This window comes from Crinia signifera, chromosome 9 (genome assembly GCF_055691185.1).
Source record: "Crinia signifera chromosome 9, ASM5569118v1, whole genome shotgun sequence".
NCBI classification, from domain to species: Eukaryota; Metazoa; Chordata; class Amphibia; order Anura; family Myobatrachidae; genus Crinia; species Crinia signifera.
The window spans coordinates 79,434,845-79,451,851 of record NC_139225.1 but is presented as its reverse complement, the minus strand read 5'-3'; the positions used below and the strand labels follow the sequence as shown (position 1 = coordinate 79,451,851).

The window sequence follows — 17,007 nt, the reverse complement described above, 5'->3', positions numbered from 1 at the left end:
AGAGTTGGACTGAGTATATTATGTGACGCTCTTCCACATGATTCATCTTGTACTCATCTCTGACAACTGGTTGCTATTGTTACCAAGAGACATTCCTCGATTATACCAATTACTATACTGCTACTTACATAACAAAGTTTGTTAAACTTCTTTTTCTTTGTCACTTTTCCATAAATAGCACAGATAAAGTAGGCCTGAGTCATCTTTCACAACTTTCAAAATAATAGATATTTTGACTCTCTTCTTTTTTACTGTGTTTTTTAATAACTTTTTCATTTGATTTTCAAATAGAAAAATGCAATCACCAAGCGGGTTTCTAAAAATATAAGTGGTCTTTTAAAAACAATGAAAAAATCCACTTACATACGTCATAGATCCATGTTTCACTTACATTAACACATACTTACCTCTTGTGATAGGGGAACGCCTGTTTGGTGTGTAGGGGTGTGGCCAGTGTGTAGGTGGGCTGGGGCGTGGCTGCACAATTGCATCATAGTGGCTTGTCCCCCGCAATACAGCACCATTAAGACAGGCATTGTACTGCAGGGGCGGAGCTATGATGACACAATGAAGGGGAATTGCATTGTCAGGTTTCTCTCAGTCCACGCACTAGTGTCCTGTGAGGGAGGGTGCCCACCACTCCTGGGGTGGGGGGGGGGGGGGGGGGTAGGCAGCAGGACCACCCATTTATCATGAGCCTCACGGCCTTTCCGGTGCATTAACTTTATTTTATAGACTAAACCAGGGGTTCCCAAACTGTTTTTTAATCATTGTATCCCTGAGTATCAGAATTCTTCACGGCACCCCTAGAGCAAATGTTTCACATTAATAAAATAAGAAAAAAATATTAAATTACGTCAATTATGTTTATATCTCATCCTTAGGATCTGTTATCTGGCAATGTCCACAGTTTGCCTATTATATTGGTCATAAATCATTTTTAATGGACATGGACCACTAGTCCAGGGCACCCCTACAAGTTCCCCAAGGCACCCCAGGGTGCCAAGTTACACAGTTTGGGAACCAATGGACTAAACTATGTTTTATAACTGTCCTCTGTAGGTCTGCCTAACTCCCAGAAACTATTATACTGTATTTTGTTTTATATAAAGTATTGTACAAATGGAACAATCCATAAATGTTGTCCCCTGACATAAAACTGCAGTGTCTTGTTTTATCCCTGTAGCTAAATAAATATGCTGTTTAATTGACTGACCTGCTTTTTGCTCTTGGGCCCATAAGCTGCTTGTGTAAAACCTGCCTATGCAGCAGTTCTGCCGAACATGCCCCTCTGTCATTACTTGGCCTACAAAGGCAACCTGATTAGAGAGTTTGTCTGCCGTTGCAGTAGATACAGTATTCTTGTCTCAACCCGTTACTAGTTATTTCTTATGCAGTGCTTTCCCATAGAGAAACGCTGAATATAATTAGAGTATTTCTATTGTGGGATTTGTGACAGGATTGTTCCTGATTAGACCAGCTTCTGTTATCTCATATGTAGTTGATGTATTTGGAAGTATTGTGGGGGAATATGACCTTTGGTTACAGAATTGCTGAGCTGCAGTGGGAAGTGTTTGCAGCAAATTGTACTATGCATAGAGTGTTATAATTACTTCAAGCCGCTTTGGTAAGGCTACATTTCTGGCTTATGGGAAGGTTGCCTAGGGAAGTCAGATTCACGGATTTCTTCTATATTTCTGCCATTGCTTACAGTACTCTGCCCCCATATTATTTATACCTGTAGTAATAGTAACATGCACAGGACTATGTAAAAACTGGATCAGGACAAGACGCCGGACCGGACATCAAACTCTGCATTCCGGAGCTTGTAGTGTCCAAGTCCTGGGGTGTCTTGTCCAGGGGGATGCCTATGATAGCTATCACCAGGGACATGGAGAAGGGGAGATTACAGCTTCCCCATGTGGTCCCCATTGCTACATGCCCGGACCATACAGGGAGGCTTTATTCTCCTCCTCTCCCTGGTGACATCTGTCACGTGAAGCCCCCGTACAGGACACCCCAGAACAGGACACTACAACCTCCGGACTGCAGATTTGATGTTTGGTCCAGAGGTCCGGGGGGACTAAGTAAAAACTGGACCCGGATAAGACACCGGAACGCCGGACCAGACATCAAACTCTGCATTCCGGAGCTTATAGTGTCTGGTCCGAGGGGTGTCCCATGCGGGTGGTGTCTTGTCCGGGGGGATGCCTGTGATTGCTCACACCAGGGACATGGGGAAGGGGAGATTACAGCCTCCCCGTGTGGTCTGGACCGTTCCAGTTTTTATTACACCCCCGGACCATGCAGTGAGGCTGTATACTCCCCCCCTCTCCTCTCCCAGGTGACAGGTGCGAGAGCAGCCTCATCAGATGGAGCACCCCCGGACAGGACACCCCCGGACCGGATACTACAAGCTCCGGAATGCAGAGTTTGATGTCCAGTCCGGCATTCCGGTGTCTTATCCGATTCCGGATTTTACCCATACCCGGTCCGGGGTCTTGTCTCGGTCTGGTTTTTACCCATACCCACATGCACTCACAGAGAGCCTTTACTTGGCCCTGCTCTTCTGTATGTCGTGTACAGTAAGACAACACGTTCTGCTCACATACACACCTACTAATCCTGCATCTCCCCCTATTGCTATTCATGTTCCTTTAAGCTTACCCCACTGAGCTATATACTTTGCACTCCCATCCCCTCTGACAAAAATATCTCCCCCCTTCTGTTTTTGCTCTGTGCCTGTGTATTCCTCCCTAGTGACATACAGAGATGCTCTGTATGCACTGCAGCAACTTCATCCATCTTATAATGCCCACTGTTGCCTTGAAAAAAAAAAAAGGATTAATCGCCATCCTTGGTCCCAGCTCCCTGATTGACAGCTGAATCCCTATGCCTCCTGTTTAGCATGCGTCCAGCCCGCCTCGCATGACACTGCCACTGCCTCTCTCACAGAGCCGCATCAGCACCAGAAGCAGCTTCCAAATCTGTGGAGGGCTCAGCTCATGCACAGCCCTATCTGCACGGAATCCAATTAAAACGTAGAAGAGACTCTGAGACACAGGCAGCTCTACTCTTTTCTTCTGCTAGAGATTTCTGCATTTTCAAGTCCCTGCAGACGTCCCCTCTCTCCACTCCATAAGTGATTGGAGCAAAGACGTAAAAAAGACAAAAAAAAAACAATTAAAGAGGGGAGGGGGGACAAATTACGGTGAAGGGGGAAGGAAAGCCTTATGTCCCCTTTCTACTCTATCATGGTGGATGTATGGACAGTTTTGCAGAGCACAGGTTGACACCTCAAAATCTTCCAGCCCCTCGGCTTGATCATTATAATGTAGTGCACTGCACTATGACCTTGGATGTCCAAACTGTGGTGGTTTTTGCAGTGATCGTGGTCCTACTGCTGGTGAACGTGATTCTCATGTTTTTCCTGAGCACTCGTTAAACGGATTTATTCCTGTGAGCTGTCGGCAGGAGCCTGCGAGAGAGAGAGAGAGAGAGAAGTACAGTACCAAGCTTGCAATGCTACCGAGCCTCACCATGGACTCGCTGTGATATGTATGACGTTGCTATATTATCTCTGCCTAAACCTTTTTTGTGTGTGTCATATTTAACCCTTTCACCAACTGAGGGAGACAACACGTTGTGTCCAGCATTCCATTGTCATTTATTTTACAATGAGGGTTAAAACTTCCTAGCTGGGTTAGGTGGTTTCAATGTTCTGTCGTATATGTGAAAAATAGGACTAAAGAAAGTAGAAATTCCCATCGACATGCATCTTCAGGAAGATGGGCCATTTTTGTGAAGCAGGGCTTGATTAATTGAAGTCAATCTATTTAGATGAAACTGGACACACGATGCAATACTAATTATTGTGCTGATAGAAAAAAGCTTAGATAGAATGAGAGGGGGGGCATTAATGATGTACAGGGTATCACAAGCAAATTAGGGTCCTAATTGTCAATTGAAAAGTTCTGCACAACACATAAAATGCTCTGCACTTGAGGAGAGTGCAGGAGGGGGGGGGGGGGGAGATATCATGCTCATGTTTAGCTAAATAACTGAAACCACAATCGTTTTGTGTGGAATATTCTGGCACACTATCCTAAATTCATATCAATTAATAAAGAAAAAGACCGGGTCCCAGTGATAAAGGGCTTGTGTTTTATCAGCTAAAGGTGATGGGATCTAGAATTGGGTTTGTATTTAGAAAAGCGAGGCAGAGCTTTATCATTGCTCAGTACACAGTGGGGCCGCACCGGGTCTGTGACTCGAATCCAAAATGCAATTCTTATCAGCCCCACACCTACTCTTTGCTTTGCCTTTTGTGTTTTATTAAGTGACATTTAAAATGAGACTTTATGGCCTTTACATCAATACAGACTTTATTCTTGTATTTTTGGTATTGGGTATGCCGTATTGTGTTTGCATGTAGTCAGGTTTTCATGTCATAAACAGTCATCTTTGGTACAAATCATCTGCATTTTGGAACAAAGGGGAAGAATCAAGTATGAATATTTATGGAGTGATGGACTTACTCTTGCAGAGACCTTGCTTATTCTCCGGAATGTGATGCCTTCCGGTGCTGGTACCAGTAGGCAGTGCCATCTGTAGATGGCATTGCCCAATAGAAACCTATGGTCTTCTTTTCGTGATGTGCATTGAGAGGGGTCCAATGGTATCTCCCCCCCCCCCCCCCCTAGTGTCAGTTGCTGGCCACATGTAATCCGACACATGTACAGGGGTCAGAGGTCACAAAACTGACACCATAAAGTACAGCTTTTTATAGAGGGAGCTTGCTTAAATCTTCATGCGTGTTATGTAATAAATATCGCTATGAGCATCTCTGCAATCCCTCTGGGATCACCATCTCAGTATGGCATTACCTAAGGTGAATGTACTAAAAAAAATTCTCAGATTATACCTTTTTTCAATGCCTAATTTAGAAAAAAATGTACAAATATTATTATTTTTTTATTTTTTTATTAGATCCATTCAGTAAGTGAAACTGAAAGCTGCAAAGGTCATGGTCATGCTCTTGTGCATGTCTTCTGCATTAAGCATTGCTGCTTGTGTCCATATATATTATATTTGTGTGATAAGTGGTGTTATTAATCTATGCTTTTGCCATGTATGGATACAGAGACTCCTTAGGGGAAAAGCCAAGAATCAGAAATGGTTATGCTTGGAGGCATGAAATCTGCTGATCATTTTCAATCAGATGTACATATTTATCAGTTTCCCCAGATTTGCAGGGACAGTCATGCTCTTTAAAGAACTGAAGCAGAAAGATTTTGTCTTTTACCATTTTTTTTATTTATTTAAAAGGGAACAACTGCATGGTACTGTCTTTCCTGTTGTGTAAGCTGGGTTCAATTCTTAATGTCTGATGCAACTGCCACAAGTTAGGTTTTATTGACAGTTTGCATTTATAAACCAATGGTCATTTTAACTGAACAGTGTTTAGTTTTCCGCTTACTTATGCTGGGCATACCTGGCCAGATACAATTCCTGTCAGGCCGACAAAGTTTTTTTTTCTGATAGCCTGTAACCTATTATATACTGTGGTCATTTACTGCGAGATATTGCAGAGTATATAAACATGATATCTGGGTTCCTTCACAGGGAATACATTTGCAGTATATTTGGAGTGCAATTCACATGGGAGGAACAGCATACATCCCAACATTGTAAAATAAGAATTTGCCAATGGTGCCCATAAAAGTGGCATGACCTAAGTCAAAGGGGGCATGGCCTCATGGGATGCCATGGTTGCAGACCACGCCCCCATTTTCCATCACTGAGGGCATGGCCAGAACTGTGTGAGCTGCTTGCCATACCTCCAGCCCCTCTATCACCATGAATAGACATTGAAGAGACAGAAGGGACTCTCAACTGCCCCCCACCATGTGACAATGCAGGCCCTGGGTGGGACACGGAACAGTACCAAAAAACAGTTGGGAGGTATGGGAATAGGGCCCATGTGACTTTCACTCCCAATATATTGCATATGACAGACATACTAGATGCTAAAGAGTGTACAACTGATCAATACTGTAAGATCAGTCATGTGAATACACAGTATAATTATCTGAGCAAGCCATCAATAGGCAGAGTGGCCAGGATGACTGGCTCTGGGCAAGGGTGTAACTGCCATAAGTGCAGGGAGTGCAACTGCTATGGGGCCCATAGCTGAATAGGGCCCACATTCAAAGTAATATGTGCAATATACATTTTTCACATATGTCCCTTAAAAATATCTAGTTACGTGACTGGCACTGAGCTATAATGTCACAGCTCGGTCAGTGCCACACTTCCTGGCTAACAGAAGTAAGAGCGGGGATTGTGCAGGTGACTTACACAGGCCCATGTATTTATTGGTATCTTCTGGAATATGCGGATACATTGCACGGTGCATGTAGGCACAAGATGTCGTGGATCAATAGGTTGACAGTCACAATCTTAACCACTATTGGTCGACAGGCAAAAGGTCAACACACCGAAAAGGTCGACATGCATTAGGTTGACATGGTCAAAAGATTGTCACATGAAAAATATCAACATAGTAAATGGTCGACATGCGTTTTTCATGTGTTTTGTTTCTATGTTGGCAGGTGTCGACATGGACACCATATAAGTGTACAGCATTCCCATTGCATGGCTCGCTGCGTTCACCATGGTTCAGGCACAGTGCCTTGTGACATGTTTAGATTCTACCTCTGTGCCCATTGGGATGTGAAGTAGTAAAAAGTCAGTTTAAAAGAAAAAATCATGAAAAAACTCATATCGACCTTTTGCTTTTGTCGACCTTTTGACTATGTCTGCCTTTTTATGTGTCGACCTTTTGACTGTTGACCTAGACATTGTTGACCGCTTACCACCAAGATGAATGACAGCAATTGCTAGAGGATGAAGGTTGTTATTGACACACACATGTGCTTTAATGAACCCTGATATTCTGTGCACCTATGTTTTCGTTAAAAGCAAGTCTTACCCACGCAAGCATAGAATCATTTATAGTCTTTTTCTCATAATGTACATACATACTTTTTATACCATCACTATCTAAACCATACTTTATTTTGTCCCAACCCAGCTACTGTATTGTAGATTTGGCTAAAGACAGAACAAAATGGGTGGATTGCAGTCTGTAATAACCTGCTGGTAACCCAGTGCCTAAAGTGCACCAAACCTGACATATGCACCAGTCTAGCAGCTCAGTGTTCCCGGAAACTGACGTAATGTCCTAGGTATATCTATGTAAAGACAAAACATGACTTATTTAGTAAACCTTACCACACTTCACCACTTGCTCTTGCCTCACGGCACTGCTTGCTTTACTCTTACTTGGTTTATATCGATTTCCCTGAAAATGAAGTACCAAATTAAATATGATAAGCTTTGCCCAAGTGTCAGGGCCAAGCAGGAGCATTTGCACGTGTCGTGGCTGGTGTGAGGTCTTAGCTGACATATTAGTAAAAAGATAATATATTATAATAAACAGCAGGATGTCAGTGTTCTCTCTGTGTTATTCCTCCCTCATTAAGGACAGCAGCCATTGCAGATGCAGCCAGGCCTTGAGTTTTCTTAGCTGACTGTAGTCATGGTAATAAGTTGCCAGCTATCAGATCTGGAAAGTGTTCAGCAGTAAGATATTGTACATTTATGTCATCTACTATCTGCTACTAAACCCTTGTTGCGAAAATTAAGGCTTCAATATCAATTTAGAACCAGTGTATGGTTCTAGTAAGTATTACTAGTTACCACCCAGTCAAAATATCGGAGCTGCTAGGAGCCGGGGCCCTATAGTGCTGAGGTGTGTGTGTAGGAGTATGTGTGTGTGTGTGTGGGGGTGTGTGTGTGTGGGTGTGTGCTAGAACTGAGTTCCGTTAAGCACCATCCGACAGAGCTCCATTGAGGTGAGGGTGAGGGAGAAAAGTTGGTCATGTAACACAATGTCCCCTATAACTTTTGAACCATTCTATATACTATATGCTGTACCTGTGATAAATAAACTGTGGTCATACTTGAATGTAGCAAGAATGTACTCAATGACTGTTATAATTAGAGCAAACTATACTTGCCGATGTAGGCAATGATGGCAGGCACCAATACCTCACTAACGACATCCCCTGTCCGCCCGGCATGTAGTAGGTCTTTTACTATATTGCCTAGTGTGTATGGGGTTTTAGTTCAAACAGCCACTATTATAATCAGCACGTTCAACATGTGTGAGCCTACATGACCTGCGCTGTACACAAGGGCTCAATGTGGGCAGACAGCACTTCTTCCTTCTCTGATTAGATGCATTGAGCCACCTCTTAGCTGTATGGTGATAAGGTCATGTGATATGGAAACCAATTGCTCCCAAAGCAAGCCTGCTGCAGATATATTTTATGTAACTCTTCTGACAATCATTCTTCTGATTACAATGCTACAGGAGATTGATCTTGAGATGGGCCATGGTAATTTAATGCATTAGCTATATCTATAAATACATTAATCCCTGATGATCGTAGCACACACCTGTACATACATATACATGTCATTGTGACATTTGGGCACTATGTAATACTTACTCATACTTATCTTTTGGGATCTTTGGGCCTGATTCAGTCCTGTTCACTAGGCTGTGTGTAATCGCCTGCCCCCCACTGCACCAATTTCCAGCCTTTGCTCTGTAAAGTATGTCCTTATTCACTTTTCAAATGGCCGCTGTCCTCCGGATTCACGGGGTTGGGGTATGCTGATGTCATGTGATGTCAGCCATCTGCCCCAAGCAGGCATCGCCACGCCTTTGGGGATGCCCATAAAACACGGGGTGTTCCCTGCTACCGCCCCCCCCCCCCCATGAACGCCCCCTTACTGAGCGAACAGCAAGTGTGAAACTCGCTCCCATGGCTTGCACATGCTCAAGCCCCGAACAATGGTTGGATGGTGCGCATGTTTTATTTTTACCATCACATCATCCATTGTGTTGTGAGAATGCTTGGATTCTTGAGATACAGCAGTGTATGACACAGGCACGGTTTATTACCTAGGTTTGTGACCGTTAGGTGTAATCAGATCTTTCTTTCTAAAGCCGGCCAATTGCAGATGTGCAGCCAGTTAACTGTTTAGTTGATCTTTGGCCTTGTAACATGTTACACAGGTTACAGGACCTGACCTATTGCTGTTCAAATGATACATTGAGTGCAATGAGAGCTGGGGCTACAATGTTGCCTATAAGTATTTTCTTCAAGGATATGTGTACAGCTTTTTTTCCCCTCACAGAAACCTGTTGCCATGGCAATTTGCATCTCCCTATAGACACTGCAACACAAGGTAGCTCAAGAACTGCTCATAGTATCTGCACAGGGGAGTATAGAATGCACCAATTCTGTCATTCCAGGGTTCACCTCAATCCCCTGGCTTGCCAGCAACAACATTACTTTCCTTTTGGCTCCCTGTGCTTTTCTTCTTTTATTTTAACCCTAAGAAATAGGCCATTGTGATGCAACATAAATGATCAAAGTTAATGGGTTACAATAGCATGTATATATCTATAGATATTTATTCACAATACACTGGCCAGCGTGACTTCTATTGTGGGTCCCCAGTCTCTTCACATTATAGCAATGCAGTCATGATATTTAAGTGATTAAATTAACCTGACTTCCCTTGATTCAGAACCTTTATGGTTTGCTCCTAATTTATCCCCCCGTCCCCATTATGAAAGGAGGATGCTAGGAGCTGTTATTAGGCTATAGCTGAACACAGTCAGGCGACAGCAGACTGGAGTGTCTGTCATAGGCAGTCTGTCATATGTGCGCTTTGTCATGTCCTGGCTGCCTATGTAAACGTAACAAATTATAAAAAGGAAGTAACTACAAAGACTTTTGGAGTATTTTACATCATTTAATATATTGGCTTCTTTTTTTTACTTGATCTTTCAGTACTTATTATTATTATTATTATTATTATTATTATTATTATTATTATTATTATTGTTGTTGTTTAGTTAGTACATAAACAAATGAACAAAACAATGACTTATAATACAAGAAAATGTAGGACAAGTACATGGTACTCTATATAAACATTGTTGGGTATTATATGTTAGTTGGGCGCCCACTAAGCTACGCTCACCGCACTACGCTCGCCGCGCTTTGGGCTCGGTGGCTCGCTGCACATGGATAGTGGGGGGTATGAGCGTACTAACTATAGTGGGCACCCAACTAACATATAAGTACCCATTGTTGCAACAGGGGCATGAATCTCAGTGGTGATTTAACCACGGGGTGACAGGGTCAGTCGCCCCCACAAATTATGGGCCCACACACCGGCACTGCTGCAGTGGCAGGTGGGTGGCAGGCAGCTGGGTCGGACAGCACGGGGCTCGCAGGGGGTGCCTGTGGTGGCTGGGCAGTCAGCAGTGGGGTCCCTGCAGCTGATGGGAAGTCAGCGACAGGGTCCCTGCGGCAGATGGGAACTAGTAGCGTTATTGCCAATACTGCTACTAGTTCCCGTCCGCCGCAGGGACCCCGCCACTGACTGGCCACCCCGCTGCTTCCCCAGCGCTATCCTCCTCCTCTGGCTGACGGACTCCTCTCTGCTACTGGTATCCTGGAACTCCTCTCCTGATGATACCTGTAGCTTCTCCCGGCCATGAGAGAACCGGTGAAAGGTGGAGTGTGGGATGCAGTAGCTTCTCTGGCTCCCTGTGCCTGGGGAGGCTGTACTACAGGGGAGCCCCTCTGACAAAGAGAGCATAGGCATGTTACCCTGCTGGAGGATGCAGATACGCAAGTGCCAGATTTATTGCAGTAGTTCCAATATGCTGGTGCTCTGTGATGGGCAGGAGGGGGGCCCCACAATTTTGTTGTCCAGGGCCCCCACAGATCTTACTCCGGCCCTGATGAAACTGAATCAGGGTGACAGAAACCGAGGGTTAAGTGATATTGTAGGTTAGGCATGGCCAAACTATGGCCTTCCAGCTGTTGTGAAACTTCAAGTCCCATCATGCCTTGCAATAGTTTTGCTATTAAGGATTACTAAAACTATGGCAAGGTATGCTGGGGTGTGTAGTTTCACAACAGCTATAAGGCCACAGTTTGGACATGCCTGTCGGAGGTAGAATGGATTAGAAGATAGTCTAAAGTAAAGGCCCATACACAGTGGGCGATTTTAAGCTGAAAGCAGCTCACGTTTAATGTTTGAACTGCTTTCAGCTCAAAAGCCAGTGTGTATGGCCAATGCATCATCACCAGCCGCCGCTGCTCATCTGCTGGCAGGGCCGGATTATAATGGGGGCACAAGGGGTCAGTACCCCTGGCCCCCCTCTAGCTAGGGGCCCCCTGTGGTTGGCATGTATTTTTCCCCAAAAAAATTTTTTTATTTTTTATTTTTTTTAAGCTAAAGGTTTTGTGCATGGGAGTGGGGTAGTGCTGCAGCTTCACCTATCTGCCAATGTGACAATGATTAATGGTGCTGAGCATCGGGAGTCAAGGCACACTGACTGCACGTGTGCCGTGCATTACTGAGAGTTGACTAAGTCCCATGACACTTTGCACAATAGGGCAGAGGCTGAGAGGTTTATGCTAAGCTATGATTGGTGAAGCTCAATACATGCTTCTCAGGCCCATGGAGGACAGCAGCAGCAGCCTACTCATGGGAGGGTTTTTAATCAGGGGCAGCACTGGGACTGTGAGGTCTCCTACAGTCCTACAGAGTTAGCAGTTACCCATTGACCAAGTGTATATTGCCTTTACTCTGTGTTTTGACAGTGTAATATTCTCCCATGCAGTTTGCGGCCAGTAATGACAAGTGCAAGGAGGCCCCCCTGTCTAAAGTGCCCCGGGCCCCCCGAAGGCTTAATCTGGCACCAGTGGTGCAAGTAGAATTTTTTTCTTGGTGGTACTGATAGCCTCCACCAAAAATGGGCGTGGTCATGTGTCATGAGGGGGCGTGGTTACACAAAGCTAGAGGAGTGACTAAATGACAATAGTGGCGTGGCATCAGGAGACAGGGAATGAGAAACAGAATGACTGGGGGTGGGTTGGCTCTTGCTTGGGTGAGAGCCGGGCAAATTGTGCTTACAATTGTGGAGCCTGCTCTTCATGCTGTCGGCGCCGCTGATGCCTGTCAGTGTGACAGGCTAAATCAGCAGTTGCTGGTAGCTGCATACAGCACCAATCATAATGCTGGGTGGGCGGGCTGCGGATGCATCATATTTAGACTTAAAATAAAAATAGAATTGACAGTGGGTCAGGTGGTAAGTGGTACTGCGTACCTGCAACATATTTCTTACAGGTACTCCGTACCACGCCGTACCCCCTTACTTGCAACACTGTTTGGCACTGTCTGCTGGTATTACCAACAGATGAGTGGCAGGGTAAACGGCTTTCCTTAGTGTCCTGCTATGGAAAGCTGTCCATCCCAGGGAAAATTGTTTGGACTGGCAAAAAGCCCAGCTATTTTCCCCATCATTGCTGTGCATACATGCTGAGCAAAATCGCCCAGTGTGTATGAACCTGTAGAGAGGGAAAATCAGATGAAATGAGAGGGCCCTGTTCGTGAGTTGACTGGCAGACAGAGGGGTGACACAGATGGGGTAGGAATTTAGGATGAGAGATGGCTGGGCTTGATGAAGAAGTGGGTTTTGCGAACCCATTAGAAGTTTTATAGAGAGGCGCAGAGTCTGCTAGGGAGAGGTAGAGAATTCTGGATGTATTGTAGGGAGCACCACGGCCAATATTTTGGAGGCAGGAATGCAAGGAAACATCAGTTGGCAGGAGAGGCGGCATTCATTTGTGGAGTGAAGTGAAGGGAAATAAGGTTAGATATGTAAATGAAAGAGTAATGGCTGAGGGCTGTGCAAGTGAGTGCGAGAAGCCTGAATTGATTTTGGGGATATGGATCATACGGAAGACAAGAGAAAGGTCGACATGCACTTCGTCAACCACTGAAGGTCGGCATGCATCAATGTCAACATGTCTGAAGGGGTTGACATGGGGTTAGGTTGACAGGGTCATTAGGTCAACACATGCATTAGGTCAACATGGGCAAGGTTTATCCCAAATGTCGACACAGATGACATGGACACTAAAAAGTGCACTAGCGTGACTCGTGCTCGCCATGCTTCGGGCACGGTGCTTCGCTGCACATTATTTTCTTCTCCCACTACGCCCTAGTGCATGGGTCTTCAAACTGTGGCCCTCCAGATGTTGTGAAACTACAAATTCCAGCATGTCTTGCCACAGTTTTGCTATAAGGGAGTGTTAAAACTGTGGCAAGGCATGCTGGGATTTGTAGTTTCACAACATCTGGAGGGCCACAGTTTGAAGACCCATACCGAGTCAATGAGAGTCTCATAGCTCTCTGGTTGAGTTCCTGGAGATATGTTTGAGGTATAAATGGCAGGACTTACTGCATGTATGGGTTATAGTAAAGGAAGGAATCAAGGATAACACCAAGACAGCGTAATCGGGGGTTGGAGGAGATAGTTGTGCTGTCAGGATATAATGACATTATGGGAGGTTATACAGAAGGGTGGGAAGACGATCCGCTCAGTCATAGACATTTTACATATAAGGTACATCATTTAGGACATTGGCAGGAACAGGACTGGTGTTTTTATTTTTACAGTTCACTATAATGCTTGTAATATCGGTGGCACTATCTGTGTCTCTAGTCAGCTTTGTACAAATCTACTGTACCTGGAGAAAACTGGCTCATACCAGCGGAAGGACAGGGACTATTTATAAGTGGATGGTCTCTGTTTGTTCTCATTTATGTGGAATTATCTGGATTTTTTTCATATAAAATGTTGAATTCAAAATGTTTTATTCTTCCAGGTTTAAAATCATTGCTATATCTGAATTAACATGATTAGAAGGAATATATTTATGTTGTGTTTTGCATCAGTTAGAACACAATAATAAACATGTCATTGGTTCTATCAACTATTAATATATCCATGGGCTGTCTTAAGTGGCATACAGAAGTGGTGAGTCGACTTTTTGTCGCATTGCTCAGTGCTGAACTTCCCATTAGGCACATGCCTAGGGGCGGCACATGTTTGGGGGCGGAACTTGGATGCTTGTGATGGTACTGTCAGCCTGAAGTATACCAGTAACTGCAAAATATTTCCACTCTACCATATTCCATCTTGAATAGAGTGTCATTGGATAGGACATGGAGATACTGCCCCTTCTTAGTAAATATGTATACATAATAAAAAAAAATCCATTAAATGGGCTTTTATAAAATGAGGCCTTATAAGTAGTCAGTAAAAAATAATACAATTAGGCGAGGACCTTATTTTTGTGACTAGGGGCACCCTCACCCCTAATTACACCCCGGGGATTACCGGCAGCCGGGATTCTGATGTTGGTATACTGACCATTGGAATCTTGGCTGTTGGGGTGCTCTACCACACCCGGTCAGTCCCTGGCTCCCTGTGTGCCATGTGGCTAAGCAGAGCGGCTTGGCCAGGGTTTTAGGCAGGACTGGCCCATCAAGAAAGCTTGGGATTGGATTCTAAGATAGTTGAATGGATAATATCTTGGTTGCAGGACAGAAAACAGAGAGTTGTAGTAAACGGAGTACTGTCACAGGAGGGAAAGGTTACCAGTGGAGTACCCCGGGGATCTGTACTTGGACCAGTGCTTTTTAATATCTTTATTGGTGATATTGCAAATGGAATTGAGGGTAAAATGTGCCTTTTTGCAGATGACACAAAGGTATGCAACAGGGTAGACACACCAGAAGGGGTAAAACAAATGATTGATGATCTAGATTTATTAGAGGAATGGTCAAGAGCATGGCAACTACAGTTTAATGCCAAACAATGCAAAATCATGCACTTGGATCTCAAAAATCCAAATACTAAATATAGTATAAATGGCACTATAATGGAAACTACTGAGGAATAGAGCGATCTAGGTGTCACTATTTCAGGGGACTTAAAGGCAGGAAGGCAATGGAACAAAGCAATGAAGAAGGCAAGGCAGATGCTTGGTTGCATAGGGAGAGGGATCAGCAAAAGAAAGAAAGAAAGAAGTAATAATGCCACTGTATAGGTCATTGGTACTGTGTTCAGTACCAATGACCAGAAGGATATAAATACATTAGAGACTGTACAAAGAAGGGCAACTAAAATGGTGCATGGCCAACATCACAAAACGTACCATGAAAGACTAAAAGATCGTAATATGTATACTTTAGAACAGAGAAGGGAAAGGGGGGGCATGATAGAAACTTTCAAATATATCAAGGGTTTTAACAAGGTACAATTGGGAGACATTCTTCACAGGAAGAGGAGCAACAGAACACGAGGACATGCACTGAAACTAGAGGGAGGAAGATTCAGGGGAAATTTGAGGAAGAATTACTTCACAGAAAGAATAATAGATAAGTGGAATAGCCTCCCTTCAGAGGTGGTAGAGGCAAATACAGAAGTACAATTTAATCATGCATGGGATAGGCATATTGATATCATTACAAAAAAATAAGGATCAAATATGGTTTGAGGTAACAAGGGGCAGACTAGATGGGCCAAGTGGTATCTGCCATCAAATTTTATGTTTCTATGTTTCTATTGGCCTTTTTGCCATTTGCCAGAAGAGCTAGTTGGACATTTCAACCCTGGTCATATTAGATCACATGCTTGCTGTAGTTATTGGTTTTGCTGCTTTGAGAACAATATAACAAAGCACAATTGTACAGAGCAGTGGAGTGTAACTGTTAGAATCCACGCTCCCACACAAACTTGGGCTAATGTCTTGTATATACATTAGTATGCACAGTGACGTGCAGTAAGAAAGACTAAACAATTTGCCTTTTGTTGTCTTTTTCATAATATTAATGCATTTTTTTCATTAATTTTGTTGTGTCTTTCAAGTACTCTTCAAATATTTTGCATGTAGATGTTAGCAAATTATACAATGAGCAGTACACAGAAACAAAATGTACAGTACCTCCTACACTACGGACCTTATTCAGATCCGTTTGCAGCGGCATATACGCAGCCACATTTCTGCGCACGTGCGAACACTGCGAAGTGCGTTCACGCACCCAACCTTGTGAACCGTGGGTGGCGGGTCCGAGGTACTAGCCCATGGGAACTCCCAGCATTTCATGGGCGTTCCCATGGTAAGCACCTGGTGACGTGGGCACTGGGGGTGGGCAGCTGACATCCGGTGATTCCTCCCAAATGTGCATGCATATCTGAGTGACGACCATCAAAAGATGTGGGAGGTTCTACCCTTACCTGCGAATGGATGTTTATTTAAAACATCCATGCGCATGCCAAATGAACGAAACCGGCCAGCGAAGGGGGGGCGGGGCGCGGGCATACCACCATTCGCAGAGTGGGTTCTGGTTGACTCCCAAAGGTGTGAATTCACATCCGAGTGAGTGAACCAGAATTACCCACGAAGACTTTTATACATTTCTGCATAGCAGCAACATTGTAGTAAATGGTCATTAGCTGTCAGAGAAGCTGTTTTTATAATTACCCACAATTATGCAAGGACTTAAACAGTTATCATTTTATAGGTTCCACATGATTGTTGTGCTAGCGTACAGTTACATAATTTACTCGGCACTCTAGGTACGCGGGGTAGAAGATCTGTATGTCGCCGGTTGCCCTCTCCAATGTTGGTTTTGGATATGTGCGGTGCTGTGGGCGGCACTCTCGGGCTTTGAATAGAGTTGGCTATCTATGGAATGAAGCCAACTGCCAGGTAGGTGATACAACGTTTCAATTTTATTATCGTCTTCTGGTACCTGAAGACGATAATAAAATCGAAACGACGTTGTATCACCTATCTGACAGTTGGCTTCATTCCATAGTTAGCCAACTCCATTTAAAGCCTGAGAGTGCCGCCCACAGCACCGCATATATATATATATATATATAAATTGATGTGTGTGTGTGTGTATGTTCCCTATGGACTCCAAAACGGCTTGACCGATTTTGATGACATTTTCAGGCAATCTCCAGATTAGTCCAGCCGGTGATCC

General features: G+C 44.1%; 2 protein-coding genes across 4 annotated transcripts in view; both read left to right on the top strand.

Moving 5' to 3' along the window:
* Positions 1-17,007, top strand: part of ARHGEF9 (Cdc42 guanine nucleotide exchange factor 9) — a 405,711-nt gene that overhangs the window by 173,108 nt on the left and 215,596 nt on the right. The gene's annotated exons all lie outside the window — the stretch shown is intronic.
* On the top strand, positions 2,937-3,445 carry LOC146035700 (uncharacterized). Its single transcript, XM_083159290.1, has one exon. The coding sequence runs from the start codon at positions 3,266-3,268 to the stop codon at positions 3,443-3,445; it is 180 nt and encodes a 59-aa protein (XP_083015416.1). The 5' UTR covers positions 2,937-3,265.